General features: G+C 40.0%; 1 protein-coding gene across 2 annotated transcripts in view; it reads left to right on the top strand.

The window, feature by feature from the left end:
• Positions 1 to 20,187, top strand: part of DAAM2 (dishevelled associated activator of morphogenesis 2) — a 200,342-nt gene that overhangs the window by 140,403 nt on the left and 39,752 nt on the right. For both annotated transcript variants that reach the window (XM_041477173.1, XM_041477172.1), the window contains 8 exons: positions 5,805 to 5,915; positions 6,970 to 7,073; positions 8,267 to 8,333; positions 9,235 to 9,352; positions 10,826 to 10,964; positions 12,389 to 12,447; positions 12,826 to 13,010; positions 13,924 to 14,241. In XM_041477173.1, the coding sequence (XP_041333107.1) occupies positions 5,805 to 5,915; positions 6,970 to 7,073; positions 8,267 to 8,333; positions 9,235 to 9,352; positions 10,826 to 10,964; positions 12,389 to 12,447; positions 12,826 to 13,010; positions 13,924 to 14,241 (1,101 nt within the window). The remainder of the gene's footprint in view (positions 1 to 5,804; positions 5,916 to 6,969; positions 7,074 to 8,266; positions 8,334 to 9,234; positions 9,353 to 10,825; positions 10,965 to 12,388; positions 12,448 to 12,825; positions 13,011 to 13,923; positions 14,242 to 20,187) is intronic.

The following is a 20,187-nucleotide window of genomic DNA, read 5'->3' as shown; positions in this document are numbered from 1 at the left end:
GATGAGCTGAAAGTGCTTGTTCTTTACCTTTCCTGTAAGCTTCAAAGATTACAGATTACTGCATTCAAAGATGTAGTGTACAATGAAAGCCTTTGTCTATCCTCTTTTAATCCTAATCCTGAATGTAATCTTTATAACCCAGAGTTGGCAAGTATCTGAAGAGATCCTTTCGGTGTGAAACAGAATCCTTTGGGGGCTGTATTTCCTGCAGCTTGAGCATCTAGCAGCATCATTTGGTGTATTGAAGTGTCCAGAAAGTGTGGAGCTTGCAGCAAACTTTATACTTTGCAGCTTGACTTTGCCCAGCCACACCTAAACACTGCTGTGTTGAAAATTATCCACCACAAGTGGCAAATCTTGCAGAACCCACAATCAAGAATTCTTTCTGTGAAAGTAATAAAACTGTGGACTAAACTGTAGGAACAGGAGAAACTATTTGGAGTAGAAATTTATTCCTTTACCTCTGTGGTCCATCCTTGCAGACTGATTCTAATTGGTGGGGGGAAGGAAAGCTGGGAACTGTAAAGGCACTGCTGTCTTTATATCTAGTTCTGCAAGACAGTAGCCAAATTAGAGACACAATGTGTAAGAGGGAAGTAATGTCAAATTTTGGAAATCAACTCAGTTCTTGGGAAGTGAAAGTGCAGGGCTTTCTGAAAATTGTACTGAGCTCACTTTTATTGGAATGGCCAACAAATAACTTACAGGTGAGGCTGATCTCTGACAATATCAGTGCTAGTGTTGCTTTTCCTTAAGTTGCCTTCCTGACAGCAGTGGTTGAAAATATTTGTCGTCCCATTTAGCCATCTTACTGTCAATTTATTCCTTCTCATCTGTGAAAGCTGGCATTTTGTATTCTATCTGTTTGGCTTTATTTTCAGCTCTTGCAGGTAGCAGTAAACATAGGTGTCCCATTCTCCCTCATGTCACTTATGGTGACCAGCACTATGTCTGTTGGGGATTCAGGAGGTTAATGTAATTAACACTAATACAGATCTACTTTTCCCCAAAATAATTTTTTTTCCTTTTGAAGAGGCATATCATTGTGAGGAGTAATAACTTGGGGTACATGGTTCTGCTTCCTCTCCTTCTTGTAAGAAGAAGGAAGAGAGGTTCAGAATGATTTACTGACAACTATCTAAAACTTGAGCTCCTGAATAATTTGCTGCTGACAACTTCAGATTGAAACAGTGATTATTTCCAGTGTGCACAAGTGTGGTGGAGTGTAGAGATCATGTGTTTCACACAGCAACAGAAAACATGGCACATTTTGTTGAATGTGAGAAGTTCTTGCTGGTCAATGTTCTAAACACAACTCCTGCTACCTGGTACAGTTGCCAAAAGTTGTCAGAAGACTCAGCAACTGGTGAATTAGTGGAAAAAGAAAGCTGTGACTTAAGCTGTGTATGGCTCTTACTAGACTTACATTAACTCTGTCCTGCAATAGCTCCTATTACTTGAATAGAAAACGTATAGTTTTATGCTAGGGTATCTGAAGTCAAAATTCAAATGACAGTGAAATTCTTGAGCATTATAAATAATTTTAGTCCCAATTAACTTAACTGTATTGCACTCAGTAATATCAACTGAAGACCATTAATCAAACAGTACTGAAATGCTTCATAAAGGGTATCTTTGCTTCCTGATGTGTTCTCTCTTTTTAAATTTTTTTATGAAGTGAATGGAAAATATAAATAGAACTTAGAGGAATATGAAGGACTATTTCCTTATTAAAAAAAAAAATCAGAGTTTACTCTGAATTGAAACTGATGTAAAATACTATTTCTTTCTAAATTGCCAGCATTTAATCTATTGACTACAAATGTCAGTCCCTAACCTCAGTCAGAATTCACTTTAAAGACCTGGGGAGATTCACCACAATTTACTCTTTTTTGTTGAGGCTCCAGTCTTCACTCAATTGCCTTTTCATACTGCAACTTCACCCTGTGTCTTTGATATTCAATGTGTTAATAAGTCTATCAGAATCATCCTTATCTTGGCACTTGCAACAAGATTCTATACTTTATGTTTGTGTCTCAATTTATATAGTCACTATTCCTATTTTCTCATATTTTCCATGTCTTCTTGCCCGAACTCTTCCCTTTGCCTGCTTTAATTATTGATCCTTCTTTTATAATGCCCTTCTGCCTGGAATGATTCTCACTTTAATGTCCAACAGGGATATTCCTTGAAAATTGTCCTCTTCAGAGTAATGCTCTTTCTGTACTCAAATATGACAGTAGTATTAGGGGATGCCTTCAATCTCCTTCCTGAGGCAATCTGGAAAACTCTGTCTTCATCCAATTTGAAACATGCATGTTTGAAACATGCTACTTTGCCTACAAATCTACTCTGCCCCTTAAAGAACAGAGATGAAAGAAAACACTTGAAATCCAAACAGTAAATCCTCAGAGCAGAAATGTGGAATCAGGAAGATGAGCTCTTGTCCTTGCTGGGATTTTTTTCCATGTGTTCAGTGTAATTCTGTTCCTGGCTCACTGTGTGATCATAAAAACATTACTTTGTCTTTTTTTTTTTTTTCATTGTGAAGATGGAGTTTTATAAAATGCTATGAAAACTGAGAAAGAAGAGTCCCTGATTTTAAAGTCATTAATGTCTAAATTATCCTATTTATGACTGGTTTCCCTTGTGAAAGGGGCACAGTCTTTCTCTCCCCTAAGCTGTTGCCTTTATTGTTATGATTTCTGCTTCCTCTCCTTTTCTCTGTCATGACATTGTATCACATTATACTTTTTAGCATGCTGTCTTTTGAGACAAAACTAATATTGCAAAGTCATAATGCTCTCTTGGCCCAAAAAAGTTTATCAGGATGTTCTAGTGCGCTTCTAGCACAGCTTGCTATTGAAAACACTGCTCTAGCTGTGGATCCCTGTGGGGAGAAAGAATTTTCCTTTTAGTCTTGAGAGAACCTCGGTGTTAGATGCTATCTGAAAGAAGCTGATTTTAATTCCCAGTGGAAATATTAACTGGGCTGCTTTGGGCAGAAAGCTCTTGTTTTCCTTCTTAATGCTGCTAGAAATGTTGAAGCTTGAGGTGAATGAATAAAGAAAGTTGGATATTGTCAGTTAAAAAGGTGGAGGCCAGGAGCATTCCTTCCAGAGCCCCCTTGCCTGGTTTTTGTCAAACACTGTCAGTACAGTCCATAATTTGTAAGGAGAAAGCTGATCAATTTGGAATTGTAGTAGAGGATCTAACAAGGAACAAATTAAAAGGCTGTATTCACCCTTGATTTCCTTCTTCCCTTTAGGGCTCAACCAAAGTCTTTTGAGGTTTGCTGCAGATTGAAAGAAACCCTACTGGTTGTCAGTGATGAGGAATAATGGGATTAAGTGAGGAAAGTTTTGCTTAAATACTAGGAAAAACCTTTATAACTCTAAGATCAATTGGGCCACAGAACTGGCTGCCAAGAGGTGTGGTGAAATCTTTTTCACAGGAAATGTTCAAGTGAAGATTTGAACCTCAGCCATTTGCAAAGAGTTGGAGATATTGGAGTTTGGCCACAGTATGTCGGTGTAGACTCTGATTTTTAGGAATTGCAAGAACTTACAGTGTTTCCTTCTCAAGCTGAACAATTACATGAAGATGTGCTTCTCTTCAGTTGGATTAGTGCAACACAGAGTTTTGGGTTTTTTGCCCTGAATTTGGTTTGCCTCCCATTGCATTCTGCTCCTAGTTCAGTGTTCTGAAATGGGGGATAGAAAACTTTTGTTAGCATGTTTCAACCTGTCTGGATGCTGTACCTGATATGCTGTTTCATAGATTCTAGCATGTTCCTACAAGTCTGTGGGAAAGTATGATAGGAATGAAGCCTCTGAAGAAAACCAGCAAAACCATCCTTGGTTTTGCTGCTTCTGTAGTGATGGCTAATTCAATTATTCCAAGAAGGCACATGTGTTTTGGATTTCAGTGTCAAATGTGGCAGTAACAGAATAAAATTCTCTCATTTATTTCACTTCTGCTTGTTTGTCAAGTTGAGCAGTTGGTTTTGTTGGTGAATTTAAAGACTCCTCAGATAATTTCTGATTGTCACTGTTAGAGATAGGATGGTGGATTGAGCTGACCACTAGTGTAGCTCAGTAGGGCATTTAATGTGCTTTTGTGTAAGACTCGTTCTCATTTATAGCAAAATATTATTTGGTCGTAACACAGTTACTGGGGTGTTGGATAAGATTGAAACTCAAATGCCTGGAGTAGGGAAATTTGAAAATTCCAGATAGGAAATTTAGAACCAGTAAGAGAAAAGAGTTTATGAAATCAATCTTGTTTGATAGTGAACATACCATGCTCAGATGTGAAAACAGCTCTCAGTAGCAGTGTATGATAGGTCAAAATATTTTTGCACAAAAATAAGCATGAAGCCAGGAGGTTATTCTTTCTCCTGAAAAATATACACGAGGATATTCCTCCTATTTCTTGAGACATATCTCTGTGGCTTTCTATAGGAAACAAGATAGACCTATGGTGAGTAGCAGAGGAAAGATTTTGCTAAGACTGAACACTTTCAGTAACCAGGGACAAAAGACTGACTAGAGGAAAATGAACTTCCTTACTCAGCATTATAGCTTCAAAATGTTGTTTAGATGGTCTGCTGAGCCAAAAACAAAAAAGTTATTTTTGTCTTTGTTATCCCTTTATGGCCAAAACTTCTTAGGGAGACTAAAAAGAATTCTCTCTTTTTTAGTGTGATAGCAAAACAAATACATGAGTGTAAGGCATTTTTTATTTATGCTGGAGTGAGACTCATACAGCTGAACTCACAGATCGCAAGTGGAATTTGTTACTCTTTCAGTAAGGAAAATCATCCTTGGAATTATGAACTGATCATAGAAGATTCAGAAGAGACTATGAATGGTGATCAGCACAAAGCTCAAAGTAGAGTAGCTTTCATGGCTAATCAGTTTCTGCATATAACCTCTTTGGTAAATATTCAAGCGGAATTAATCCTGAATAAGGCAAAGGCCACCAGTATTACTTATCTAGTCTTTTTCTCCTTTGTCTCCTGATGTTCACAAGATTATGGTAAAATATCAGTATGTATGCAGAAATTAGACCAAAAGCATTCCTGTGCTGAACACCCCCTGTGGGTTGGTAACAGGGGGATATGCAGCCTCCAGGGAGAACTTCCAGCAGCCTTTCAATAAACAGAGCTTAAAAGAAAGATGGAGAAAGGCATTTTACCAGGGCGTGTGGTGACAGGACAAGGGCTAAAGGGTTTAAACTATAAAAAGCTAGAGATGAAATGGGTAAAAGGAAGAGGGTGCTTTTATGATGAGGGTGAAAAGGCAGTGGAACAGGTTGGCCAGAGATGTTTTAGATGCCTCATCCCTGGAAGTGTTTGAGGCCAAGCTAGATGGGGTTTTGAGGAGCCTGGTCTGGCAGAAAGATGTTCCTGCCTGTGGCAGGGGGGTCAGGACTAGATGATCTTTAAATGGCATTTTAAACCCGAAACATTCAATGAGTCTGTAACATGGAAACTGGAGCTTATCTGCACTTCCAGTGGAGGTGTGTAATTCAACCTTGAGCTTTGGAGCTGTATGCACAGGGGATATTCCTGTTAGATGAAAATCCCTAAAAGGAGCTTACCAAGAGGTGATAATTGTCTGCTTCATGTTAAAGGGTGGTAAGTGAAGGAACAAGGATAAATCTTTCAAGGTTCAGGCATAGGCTTCATTCCTCAAAAGACAGCTTCTCTTTACAATTATCTCCCCCTGTATGCAGAAGTGCAATCTATCCTGCAAGAAATTAGCTTATGTCTTCTAACCCAGCTTGCTGTTCTGTTTCAGTCATTGTTAAATGAGCTAGACCGAAGCATGGGGCGATACCGAGATGAAGTAAACCTCAAAACAGCCATCATGTCCTTTATCAATGCTGTTCTGAATGCAGGTGCTGGTGAGGTGAGTCACTGCCCTGGAAATTCTTTCTGAAATGTTATGTTTAAATTAGTTTACCTTGGAAATAGTTAGCAGATTGAGTCACAAATCTTGTGGTAGCGAGTGGATATATTTTGTGGAAAATAATGCTTAATTGTTAAGATCAGTCTTATAATATCTTCCATATTATTTCATTTCGAGCTTCTTCAATATAACATAGACTACTTACACTGAAGAGATTACTTTGGGTTGTTTGTTTGTTGGTTGGTTTGTGGAGTTTCTTTTTTTTAATTTTTTTTTATTTGTTTTAAGAACTGCAAAGCATTTACCTTTTTATTCCAGCCTTTTTAGAAAATACTTTGGTTTACCTTCAGAAATGTTTAGAAATGTTAAGTTGTTTTGAAGCAAAGCCAAAGTCAAAGCATTTTAATTTTAAAATATCAAAGGGAAACATTTCAGGAAAAAGCCCAGTTGTTTTACTTTTATTAACAAGATTTCCTTTTGAATCTGAAGGATAGTTTAGACTAATTTATTTCATTAGAAGTGTTGCTTTTGTGACATTGGTTTTTTTTTTTCTTTTTTTGGAAAAACCACAAAAGACAAGCTCATGAGAGCTATCTGACAATGTATTTGTCTCTGTCTCTGGGAATCCTGTAACATCCCACTGAATAGATGACAGAAGGTTTGTCAGAGTTATGTGGTTTTATGTATATGGTTTCATGACAAATAAACAGAAAAAAGTAGGAGGAAGACTGCTATGCTGTTCATCTGTAGCCAGGAGGGGAACCTCTAATTGACTAGCAGGGAAAATGCCGGTAGCTTCTGTTCCTTATGGAACAACATGCTGTCCTTATGACTGCATAGGCAAAATTCATAGTACATAAATGTACTTTTAAGTGAAATGGAGGGAAAAGGCATTAATTCCTTTTTTACTTACTTTACTGGAATTATTCATCCTGTGAATTTGGTGTCAGGAGAGAATATTAAAAAGGGAAGAAATGAAGTTTTAAGTAAATGTTTTTAAAATGTGATTGACAGCTTTTGAAAGCAAATAACTTGGCTTTCCCTCATTTTTAAGGACAATTTGGAGTTCCGATTGCATCTCCGATATGAGTTTCTAATGCTGGGAATTCAACCTGTCATTGACAAGCTCAGAGGACATGAGAATGCCACACTGGACAGGTAAGACTTATTTTCTGAGAACAGCTAGATGAACAGAGACTTCTTAGAAATTCTTTTCTATTTGAGACAGCTGATTCTGTCTCTTCTTGAAACTGACTCCCTAAAAAAACCAAAAATAAAATTAAAAAATACATTTTTCCTGAAATTAACATTAGCAGCTGAAGTAGGAAATGTACATACTAAGTTGGCAGAGGCTGTGGCAAAGGAGTTCCTCAATTGCTTTTCTTCTCAGTGGGGAATGGCAGTCTGAATGAAAAATACAAAAAATATTCTAATTGTTTTGTCTTGAAGCAAAACTGAAACAAAAGCCTGTCCTGGCAGGAGGCAGGGAAGCCAGTAGTTCATTGACTTCACTGTGACTGAGTATGTGTGGTCTAAGTGCAGGTTCTGAGTTTCCAAGTTGGATGACTACAGTTTGCTGCAGAGCTGAAACCAGGAATGATGCTTTTGATCTGCAACATTATAAGCATGAATAAGAAAATCTGTCCTATAGATGATATGTATTCCTTTGGACAGTAACCAGGAGTGTTTAGGAGGGACTTAGCTGGATTTTACCAGTTCGGAGAATAACAAAGTTTTGAGAGGATCTCAGATGCCTGGATTACAAAGACTCTTGTACCAGATCTGTACAGGGGAATGTGCCACAGCCTTTCTCAACATCATCTGCTGTGCTCCAGTCTCTATGTAAGAAAAGTCCAGGTGGTCCAATGTGTCACTCAGCGGGTCACCCAGATCCAGACATAGTCATGCTGCTGTGCGTATCAATAGGCATATCTAGAGGCTCTTGAGAGCTGATCCACTGAATGCATTTCTGCTTCACTGTTTAAAACAGACAACTATCCAATACCTGGATAGTAAGTGTGGTGTGGACTTTTTAGAACTGTATTATCACTGCAGGCATTGCATTCATCAAAAACAGAATATCCCTTTCCTATTTTATATGTTTGTCTTTTGCACTTTACCTCAACACAGTGCTACAGAGTGTGTGCACCTCTGCCAACCTTTTCTTTTGGCCTGTCACTGACGCCCTTGCCTTGCATACCTGTGACAGCACTTCATGTAAGAAAGGCTTGCCAAATTCCACATGTTCTAGCAGAACTGAGGTTTTGCTGCTTCTCTAATGACACACTTAAATTAAGTCTGAATCATGCCATGAACATTGGCAGATGTTTTGTTATTCTGTTTCCTCTTAGACATTTAGATTTCTTTGAGATGGTCAGAAATGAAGATGACCTGGAGCTTGCCAAGCGGTTTGACCTGGTAAGTTTTTCTTTGAAGTATGTGAACTTGCCAAAGCTGAACTTGCATCCCTTTGGGATGCTTCTTGCACCTTTCCTTTGTGCTCCCTAAAACTGAGGTTTGACTTTGATGCTGAGAGTGGCTGATGCTCTTGTTTTCACTTTTCCTCATTTAGCAAGCAGGAGGTTTGCACTGTGTGAACAGTGAAAACAGTGGTCACACAAAGGGCTTCTGATGAGTATCTTTGATAAAAATTTTTCTTATGTTTGCCTGAATGTTCAGAAGTGAAGGAGGTTCTCAACCATGCTCTTAGGTTCTCAGTCCTGATCTGGATGCCTCCTAGTTTCAGACATCTCCTTTGCAGGACTGTGGGTGAAGTTTGGGCTATTTTCTGATATTCCTGCCAAGATTGCATGTAACTCTGCTGACAACTGTTGCCTCAGAGCCTGTGGATGGGATCAGGATTTCAGAATATGCGGTTTTAAAGACTGACATAGAGACAACCTCTAGCATCAGTAAAAAGCTGTAGGGTCCTGAATGGTTCAGTCCCCTCTTTCTTTATGAACAGCTCTTGCTGTACTCACAGATCCAGAACAACTGAACCTTTCTTGCTTAGCTTCTACTATTTGTGCCACCAGTTTCTAGGACTCAAATGTTTTGCTTGCTCCAGAACAGTTCTTGGTGGCTTTACATGGCTCCCACCTTTCTAGCCTTTTACTCTGGGGATCTATTCCATACTGGATAGGGATGACAATGGTGGTGTCAAAGACCCTTGTGCCTGTTCCTGGAAGCTGCAGCTGGACCTGCCAGGAGACTTTGCAGAGATCCAGTTGCTGGAAATTTGCCTGTCTTTGTATTGATTGGCTCTTTCACAGTTAATCAGGCTTTTACTGTGGATGGTTTTTCTCTTCTCTCACTTCAGATCCACATTGATACAAAAAGTGCCTCTCAGATGTTTGAGTTGATCAAGAAGAGATTGAAGCATACAGATGCCTATCCCTATTTGTTATCCATCCTCCAGCACTGCTTGCAGATGCCATGTGAGTACATTTATAGATTTCCAGAGCAAGGGGTATTGAAGAACTGGGTGAAACTCTGCTGTTCACAGATACCGGGGCACACACTGTCATTGTCTCCTATTCAGAGCTTGGCTGTGGCTAATGAACTTGGTATCTTACACTGCAAAATTTTTGTTGCAATACTTAGGGCAGTAGTTTGACCTCTCTGCACTTGCAAGTAAAACTGAGTAGCTGAGTCATTCCAGTTAGTCACTGACAGAGCTTTTAATGATTTTAAATCACAAGTTTTAAAAAAGAGTCCATGTGCTACAGATCAGGGGATTCCCAGAAAGGGATAGCATTTGGAATATTAAAAAAAGACAGTGAGAATTTTTTCTGGTGAAACAGTACAGTACTGAAAGCTGTTCTACCACTGGGAAATTCCAGTAAGTCTTCAGGCTACTATCTCATGGCAGTGCATCAATGGAGAGCTCCCAAATGCAAAGTAAAAAATAATATTGGAATTTGTTTCCAAAGGAAGGGATAAGAATCTTCTTGTTAACTGTAATAAAATAATTCAGTTATGCATCCAGAATTTAACAGCAAAATCACTAAAGGACTGCCTGCCTTGATCCTCTTAGGTGTGAGGTGCTGGTCTTCCATGACTTTCATCCATATTTGAGCAGTCAAACCAAGAAAGGAACATGAGGGAGATGTACTGGGGTGTGCTTTTCAGCAAGTAACGTGATATGTATTATTTTCTCAGACTCTCATTAGATTCAAGTACAGTGATGCACAAATTTGAGTGATACTTTTTCTCAGTGGCCTCTTTGATATTATTCTTTAGGAGAGAGCTTGAGCTTTATGTATTAACTGGGATTTTTGGTGGCAGAAAGACTAAATCCTTTTAGGCCAGGGCAGGATTGTACTGGAGCAGTTTTAACGAATCTAAAGGTCTAGTTTATGTAACTTACAGAGTTGAGGTGGACTTAATGTTGCTCTAGGTCTTCTGTTTGTATGTCCATGAGATCAGTCCCTTTGGTTCAAATTCTGTTCTTTATCTCTGCACTTTTCAGTCATGTTTGTACAAATTTTTCATGCCAGTTGAGTTTCACTGACCTGCAGATAACCAAGCATGAAGATAGAACATCTCATTGTTTCTACAGTGACCTCAACATCAAGCCCCAGAAAACACTGAGTATTAGTTATCACAAGGGAATCCTTTTTATAGACATTTAGTGTGCAACTAATAGCTAATCTGTCAAAAGGGTTGCATAGCCTGAATGTGCACATTAGGCACAAAGTCGCCTGTGCCTGTTATGAGCTGTCCCAGTATGCCAGGTGTTTGTAAATAATCTGCTAGTAACTGTTCAGAGTTAGTCTTTGTGTTCTGTAATTCATCGCACACAGGACTGAGATGAAAGGTGGGGAGGAAAGAATGCCAGTTTGTTGGCATGTCTGTGCACTTTGGCATGGAATTGGAAGATCTCATGGGTTGGTCTTTTTTCATTACAGATAAGAGAAATGGAGGAAACTTCCAGCAGTGGCAGCTGCTGGACAGAATACTCCAACAAATTGTTCTTCAGGATGAGCGAGGAGATGATCCAGATATAGCTCCACTGGAAAACTTCAATGTCAAAAATATCATTAAAATGTAAGCTACTTTAGTATTGTTTATTTCTTTTATGCAGGTGTGATCAGTATGCAGGTGCTTAAGAAATAAAATACCATATGTGAGACTTTCTTGTTCAACTTACAGCTTCTCATTGTCTTTGTAAGTCGTTTAGTCTTCTAAGTAGTTTCCTTCTAATGACGTCTTAGCTTGGCAGTATTTCCTAGCAAAGTCCTTGTATTTGACTTCAAGTAACTGTTATTCTGGTTAGAAGAGCAGAAAAAATGCTTATGACTTTATAACAAGGCTTCCACATGTGCCTTTTTAAATTCAGGATGCTCATGAAAGCTTTCCTTGATACTGAAATGTAAAAATAATGTCATAATCTCTATGTAGATCCCATTCCTACTAATAAGCACATGGTTTAGAAAGATTGCAAATAGGGGAAAGCAGTCCCCTCTTGGCACACAAAACCTCTTACCTCTTCGTAAAATGTCTGTTTGCTCTCACCCACAGACTTGGTTGAGGGCATTACCATTATTTTTTCCCATAGGATGCATCATTTGAGAAGTCTAGCTACATGAGCTGGCTCTCTTCTCAACTTCCCTGTTCTCAGTCCTTTTTTAGCCAAACTTTTGGATTCTTCATTTCATCCAACTGCCTCTGAAGGTAATTCATGGCCCATTACCCCTCCGAATTATCCACTGAAAAGAACATTTATAGAACATAAGTCCTATATGAAACCAAATTCTCCTGTATTAAAAATTTTACAGTTCCTTTTGTTATAGGTGTGAGCCAAAATCGAAACTGATTTTTTGTCTCGGAAAAATACAGTGGTGTTGGATACCAGACTTCATTGTAGATTTCATGCCTGATCTTCCTCTTCTGCTTTCATAGCTACTTCTCATTCTGCATATCTAATCAATCCCCAGCATGCCCTGCATATTTTCTGTCAGTAATATGAAATAGCTGTGCCACTATGAGATACGAGAATTGCCTTGTTACTGATGTATTACCCAAAAGAGAAGTATTCTTCCTTCTTGTAAGAAAGAAAAAATAGAACCACAGAGATTAGGAAAAAAAAAACAATGGCAATCTGGTCTTATATTAAGGATGGGGTAATTTGTAACCCATAGCAGCTGTGATTACTTTAGTGATGACTTCTCTCTTTCAAAATAAGTAGACTTGGCATTTTGTGGGCATTACCTGAAGACAGGAATGTATCAGGACTTCCTTCCACAGCCATTCCTTTATCCCTTTTTATGACATTGAGTAAAAAGGCATCCTTTTTTTATTAGCTGTAGGCTAGGGAGTAGAATCTGGATCCAGAAGGACCACTGGCGTGATCCTGTATAAACTTGTACACTTACCAGGTTGTGTTTTGCTGATCACTACGCATAATGGCCACTTGCCTTTCAACCTGGGTAGCTCAGGAAAAGTTTAAATGATCTCATTTCATCTTTCAGGCTGGTGAATGAAAATGAGGTCAAGCAGTGGAGGGATCAGGCAGAGAAGTTCCGGAAAGGTGAGTTCATCCTCTGAGCTTGCATAGGCAGAAACTGATCCCAATTCATTCACAGAGCAGTGACCAGCAGAGCTGGGCACAACTTTTCCTTTTGCAGACATTTTGTGTGATGGTGAACAGTTCGTGTTTCACAGGATGGGGGTTCCTTCAGTCTTCACATGAAGTGATTTTACAATCTGTCTGAAACTTAGGCGTTGCTGTCTTGATCACTGAAGGTCATTGTCAAGACAGTCAGGCTTTATTTTCTTTTTCTTGCTTTCATTATACATCCCTGCTTGAGCTGACAGAAGTGTCAGCTTTATTTCAGCATAACCTACATCTCCTCAGGGATTGTTCATGAGCTTTGTTTCATCAGTCCCACTTGCGTGTTCCCCCTAGACCACGCAGAGCTGATGAGCAGGCTAGAGAAGAAGGAGCGGGAATGTGAAACAAAGACCCAGGAGAAGGATGAAATGATGAAGACACTGAACAAAATGAAGGACAAGCTGCAGAAGGAATCCTTGGAGCTGCGCCAGACCCGAGACCAGATGAATGATCTGGTGGCTCAACTTAATGAGTTCTCGGTATGAGACTGGGAGCCTTCCCCATCATTGTTTAAAGGCTGCTAACTAGTGAATGATGAACCAAAGTATGCTATGCATGAAGCACATCTGTGGTCATAATAGAGAATACTTAGAAGCTCCTCCGATTTTAGCTGAGACCGAAGTCCCTGACCTGGTGGTATAGAATGGTTCATGCATGGGCTGCTCCATTCCTTCTCCTCAGCCACCTTCCTTGAAGGAGCTGCTGAGGCACATGTGTCCTCCTCCAGCCATAATTTTCACTGCTGAGTGGGGTGGCCCTGGTTATTTCAGTGGAATAGAGAGAAACCTCCCTGATACAAAAGTATATAAGAAAAAGGATTCCTATAATGCTGCAAGAGTATCTGAACTGTCTCAGAGTCCTGCAGAAGTGGCATTTGCAGATGCTCCCTCCTGTTTGGTGCTCCTTGTATCCCAGCAGTGTGCCTAAGCCACCAGAACACAGCCCTGAGAAGTTAGACACTGCAGGAAGCAGATTCATTCCCTCCTCCCCTCTTCCACTTTGCATTACTGAGGCCTAATGACAGGTATTCAGTGTTTCAAGCCCTTAGCTTTTAAACCCAGGAGTTCAAAAGTTCATAAGATTGAACTTTTCTCTTTTTTCATACATAAGGAGAAAATAATACATTTTGGCTTCTTTTACTAGCTTTCTGTTTTTCTGAGCCATTTATGGTTCTTTTTTCAAGCCCTTCTCCACAACTCCATGGGCTTGAAACTTTCTCTTAAATGAAAGCTGAGATTCCTCCCTTTATTGCATGGCTTTGAGTGCAGGAGGCTTTAAAGAAAACATCAAATATTTTGAGAGTCGTAATAAAATCACATCAGCTGGCAACATGGAGTTACTGTGCGTTTTAAACTGTTTGCTTTCTTTTTCTCTGTGTTTTTCATTTTCCAGCAAGGGGGCAGCATTTCCTTCCCACCCCCACCACCCCCTCCTCCAGGTGGCCCATTAGCTTTGTCCTCTTCTCATATGTCCGAGAATTTGCCACCATTGCCACCTCCTCTGCCTTTCTCCAGCTGTCCCCCACCTCCTGCTCCACCACCTCCACCAGGAGGACCTCCTCCTCCACCAGGAGCACCACCTTTCTTCAGCATGGGGGTGCCACCCCCTTCAACAACCACCTTCAGCACCAGTGGCCCCAGTCTGAAGAAGAAATCTATCCCACAGCCTTCACATCCACTGAAATCCTTCAACTGGGCTAAGCTGAGTGAGGTAAGAAACTGCATTACTCAGTTGATTTACTTTCTGAGTAACCAACCCCAATGATGATTAATGCCACAAGATGCAAAGTGGCATAGAAGCAAGTGGCATTCTGTGGGCTGTAGTCAGTAGGAGTCCTTAATTGTGTTTAGGGGGTCTCTCCAGTTCTCCAGCAGTGCAGCACATCCCCTGTGATAGACTGAGCTGCATAGGTCTGGGCATGCAAATGATCTGATCAAGCAAAGCTGTAGTGGGGCTGAATACCTAAGTGAGAGCTGGACATCTCCAGGACTGATGTGCCAGAGCTGCCCTCACTTGTACACCAGGGAAAAGAGTGACCAGAGCCAATGTGGGCAAAACATGGTGAGAACCATCTGAAAAACCAGCCCCCTCTACTCTGGCAAGAGCCATCACCAAGGACCAAAAGGTGTCCTGATTCTCGTCACTGTTTGTTCATGGCCACGAGGGAAGCTTCCTTTCTCCTTGAATGGTTATACTCTGTCTGTAGGTGATAAAACTCCAGGTTGTCGAAAAAAAAAAAAAAAAAAAAAAAAAAAAAAACAACCAAAAACCCAGAGGATTTGGATTCTTCCTGTTGCACTCATTTTTCTTCTGCCTTGGTTGAGTGTCCTTCTTCACTTCTCTCTCCTCCTTCTCTCTCTTTTTGCCTTCTTCTTTTCCCTCCCCTTTTCTTTAGGTCTTAATTTTTTTAAACTGATTTAGAAAGAGAAAAAGTGTCTGTGTTGAGTTTGGATTTCTGCCTAGAAATCCAGGTTCTCTTTTAGACTGAAACTCACCCAGGGCCCAACTCTGGCATTTGGAATGAGTATCCAGGGACCTCTGGAATGCCACAAGAATTCTCTCTCCCCCTCTCCCCTTTTCTTTAAAATAAAGTGAAGTGAAATATTTGCTGCACCGTCTGTGCTTGTCTGTCAAGGCCACGTGGGGGGTGTGGGAGAGAATGTAAGGATGAGGATTTATTTTCCTTTGCAAAACATGGAACTTAGTGCTCTGAAGAAAAGAAATAGTAACTAATACATGTATATATATGAATTTATATGAAAAAGAGAGAGTCACAGGTGTTTCTGTTTAGTGTACAGTAACTGTAGGCTTATCCTGCCCTCTGGATAAGAGTGAAGGCAGCTGTGCTAATAAAATTGAAGACCTGGGTGGTGAGATGGCTAAAAGACACTATTTTGAGGAAGGCAAAATAGTTGGGTAAAGGGGCATAAGAGGGTGGGGTCTTCATTTTGGAGTGTCTGCCAGTGTTAGTGTTTTGGTATGGTTTCTGCAAAATGGCAGAGGTTGTGGTGTCAATACAGGTGTCTCACGTTGTTACTTGGGTTGCACTTTGTTATGAAATTATTTTATTCACTGGCTGCTGGAGAAGCTGATATGTTTTGCTCATCTTCCTCATTCATCCTAGATTTCCTGCTTCAGTATCTTTCCATTTACATGGATATGAATCCTGTGAGCACAAAGTCATGAGTAGGTTGGATGGGCTTTGTCATGCCTTTTGTTACCTTTGCTGCATTTCTGTGGTGTTCTCCTGAACTGAGCTGTCAGAGTAGCCAGACTGGAATGAGTGAGGACTCAAAACAAGCACACTGTCTGAGAGCAGCACATCTTGATTTTTTGATCCTGGGAAACTGAGGCTTGGAAGTGTGCACAGTATTTTTGTGGCTTGTGGTAGGGTTTAACTTGCAGTTCACAAGAATACAACTTTTCCTCACAAAAACATTTTCAGGAACAATACATGAAACACAGCAAGGTGAGGGAACACAGCATTGGAAACATAAAGTTAGAGCTGCAAGTAGGTATTCAAATATTCAGCTCTTTGTTATCTCTGCATACTGTTTAGATCACCTATCTCTAAGCAATTAGTACAGAGTCTCTCTCAGGAGATTTTTCTGGTAAGTGTGAAGGTGACTGAGGCAGCCCATATGTGGGCAAACTCCTCTCTGTCCATGCAGCTTGCCTCGAGGGAGTGAGGGAAAGCCAACAGAGGCCAACAGGAGTGTGGACAAGGCTGGCTGACAGGGATTTGTCTGTCCACTACTTTCTCTGTAGTGGAATCAAGGCTGTTCTCCAGGGCAATTCATATGACACCTTTCTTTTTCCCATGCTGATTTTGTCTTTGGAAGAAAAGAACTGAGCTGTTGGGTGTTGGGAGAAATATCAAATACAGTCAGGCAGTTGACAATAACAGATTGTCTACAGTTCCCATGGGCACCACAAAAAAAGGTTTGACTGGAAAGGATCTGTGCTTCTAACAAGGAAACTCCAACAGTGCACTAATTTCCATTGAGAATTAAGGACTTTGTGCTAGTTTTGATGTAAGCTAATGACCAGTGGCAAAGACATTTAGATGCCTGGATGGGCTGAGTTCTGATGAAGTCCTTCCCCACCACAGCTCCATTCATACAGCACTGTAGCATTGTCTGTGAATTCCATTCATACAGCACTACAGTAGTGCTGGTGCCAAGGACCTCTGTTTTTTAAGAAAAAGATATTGCAATATAACCGCTGTAATATCCTGGCAGGATTCCTTTCTTTGTTTCTGGGCAGCAATGCTCTCTCACTCTGAGTTTTACGCAACACTAAAGGTCAATCAGGGACCAAACATTTTTGGTGAACCCAAGCAATGGACTGGTTTCAAGAAAATTGAAAGTATGGATTAATAGTTACCTATTTGATAAATATAAACATACTGATTTGAAGTTCTCAGAATAAATTAAGTCAACCTTCAACTGCTCTGCTTCTTATCTCATGTCTGTAGAAGCAGCTTCCCATTAAGTGTCCTGGTAATGGCTCTCATCAGTGATGTCAGAGAGGCTTTCTTTAGCCAGTGCTAAATAGACCTGACTGGAATAGTTTCCTAAGAAAGGCATTTGTTCTGCATTCCATATAGGAGTTTTTGGAAAAGCCCAAAACACGCACACAGAAAAACAAATCAAAACCACCAAACTCAATCTCCCAAATCAGTCAATCATGTAACAGAAAATGTTCATTTTGACACTAATTTTTTTTAAAAAATGTTTCTGTAATGTTATCAATGATTCTGAATTCTGGAGCTTTTTTCCTAAAAGCAGACTGAGGTTTATGGTTATTTTATTTTATAATAAAATGATGAAGGACTGCTGCTAAACAGTCAAAGTTAATGGAAAGAGTTCTCCAAAAATCTCATTGTGAAGTTACTCATAATAGCTGTGGTGGTGCCTAGGCCTACAATGAAATAAAATAGTTGTCTTGATTAAAAACTGGGCAAAAATACAGCTTTTGCTTGAAGTGGATTTTTCTCACACTGAAGAAAGGACCTAATATGAAGAGAAAAGTTTGAAAAATGTGCTTTGTTCATATAACTTTTCAGATTCATAATGGAATTCTCAATTAAAATTTTAAGTTGCTTCCACTTTTCTGGTTAATATTCTACAAATATTAGCCTGCTAATAAGCTGAATTGCCTGCTCCAGTATTCACAGAATACTCATCGTTTCCATGGTATCTCTGAACCTGCAGGTCAAACAAAAGTACTGTAGGTTATCACTCATCCTGTGAAGTTACTGAGGCATGATGGACTTCGATGCCTTCCAGAATATCTTTATTTATCTATCAGGGTAAATAAAATCATCCTTTAGGTGTAGCAGAGGACAGCTTGATATGATTTGCAGTGCCATGAAACTCTGTCATTTTCTAATGTCATTAGGTCCATCAGCAAACTGGGATTTACTATAAAGGTGGAATGATGCAACTGCTACAGTGAGTGAATTGTTAAATGCAACATACAAAAACTCAGCTTGATGGAGCAAATGCCTTGTCAATACTTTTTCTCATAATAAGATGTTTCCTGCCCTGGTATGTGTCACCATTTCATTAGAGGATGCTGAGAAGTACAGGTCGCAGGATTTGCTTTTCCAAGTGGACCAAAATTTTCCAAAGCAGAGGAACCACAGATCTTGGAAGACTTGTAGAATGAATAAACAAATAAATGAAGATGCAGAGAAAAACATTACAGATAAAATGACTGCTCTGGGTTTTTTTTTAAGTTTCTTTTTTTCTTTTCTTTCTAGGGGCAGAGAATAAAGAATTTATTTTTAAATTGTTATTTAGGGACCATAAATATTTTTATGGTGCTGAGGGAATCATTTATCATAGCAACCACATTATGCAAGTCTGTTTCTCTTAAAATGCTCTGTCTTCTCTGGCTGATGACAAGGAACTATCAGCCAGTTAATCCATAACTGTGTAAACTGTGTATGAAAAGTTCAGTCCAGGAAGTTATCTGGCAGCAACATGAAAATTTTCAAGGACAGAGCTTATAGTAGAAATAGAAGGGACAGGCCCATTGCAAGTGTTAAGTTGTTTATACCTCTGCCTGCCTTGATTTTTCTTTGACTGCATTAGCCCTAGCATTGAATTGCTTTGGTCAAAGTTCTATTTGTACACACCATTGCAAAGGGTGCTGCTTTGGAATTTGTCTTTCTGCTACAAGTAGCATACAAACCATCCTGTACAGGACTAGATTCAATCAGGCTCTTAAAATGAATCTGAATTGAAGTTGGAATAATTTTCACAGGGTTGTTTTCCTGGGAAAGCAGCAGGAGAACTACTCTCTGCAGTCATTTTCTGAGTCCCAGAACTTCCTGTTTTGGCACCTTTGCAGTTCATTCAGACTAGACTGTTCTGTAGGACATTTTTGCTGTTCTTGCCATTAGCGAGGAAACCTCACTCCCGTGAGATTTTTGCAGCTGGACAGGTAGATGGGCAAGACTCATGAGTAGCTGTCTTGAGTCACATCTAGCCTCTGCCAAACACAGCATAACAGCTTTTTGGCATCCTCAGGGCTCTATCCCAGTGATGACTCTGAGGACTCCTGTCAAGAAATATTCAACCATTTCAGTGTTTGATTGGACAGTCTGACACAGTGAGGCACTCGGAGAACTGCTCTGCTGTTCAAATACATCCCTCAGGATTTATAATTCATGGTTTACAAAGCCAGCCTGGAAATTGAATGAGAATGATCACTCTGCCTGGATGTTTCTGGCTAAGATTGACAGTGGAGTTCAGGGCTAGGATAAAAAGAAAATTAATTTTGTCTCCCATTGCTTTGGCTGAGATGAGCCTCTCAGACTTGTTTGCTGTGTTACAGTCACGTGTTCTTCCTGGTGTGGAAAGAAGAGCCACACTGATTGCAAGGGATGATACAATCATATTGGTGAACCTGCTCAGGAATAGGTGCTGCTCCCATCTAGGATATGCTCTCACTGTGAATAGCACTGCAGACACCCCTCCTTACCCTCAGGCACTCACAGGCTGCCTCTGGAAAAAGGGTGTTGGTTTTCCTCCACAATGTCTGCCCTGCCAGGAATTTCCTCCAGAGCACTTCACACTTTTATTTCCCCCTCATTTTATCCTCCTCAGTTTTTCTCCTTGCTCCTTGAGCCTTGTGGCTTAGCACATTTCCCTCATTCCTTTTGATGACTCTGAATGGGAAGTAGAGCCTGTTCCTAATTAGTTCTGATAATGAAGTGCTAACACACTTTGCTGTGTAGGTACAAGTCAAATACTTCAGAGCAGGACCTGTGTGAGGGTTTCATTGCTATTGCTTGTGGTCCCTGGCTTTCTCTGCATCAGTGTTCTGCTGGCTCTTTATCTCCTGGGATTTGCTTAGGTCTTTTTTTACAAGTCTTTTTGTCTATTTCTTTTTTCTTTTAATCAGAATTTTCATTATTTTTGCAGTTAATAAAGTACAATAAATATGCACTTAATAAACTAAATTAACTAGGAATAGTAGTGTCAGTGGTGTGAAGAGCACCCAAAGCTTGTCCCACACAACATGCACCTTAAGAGTCATTAGGAAGGAGAAGATAGTTTGGTCTTTGTGTCCTCTGCCAGAAAGGATATCTGTCCTGAGCATCCTGTCAGCAGGAGACCCAAGACCTTCACTTAGTTTAGGATG

Source organism: Pyrgilauda ruficollis, unplaced genomic scaffold, assembly GCF_017590135.1.
Source record: "Pyrgilauda ruficollis isolate IOZ18807 unplaced genomic scaffold, ASM1759013v1 scaffold4, whole genome shotgun sequence".
NCBI classification, from domain to species: domain Eukaryota; kingdom Metazoa; phylum Chordata; class Aves; order Passeriformes; family Passeridae; genus Pyrgilauda; species Pyrgilauda ruficollis.
The sequence above is the reverse complement of the archived record's forward strand: the minus strand, read 5'-3'. Positions and strand labels throughout refer to the sequence as shown.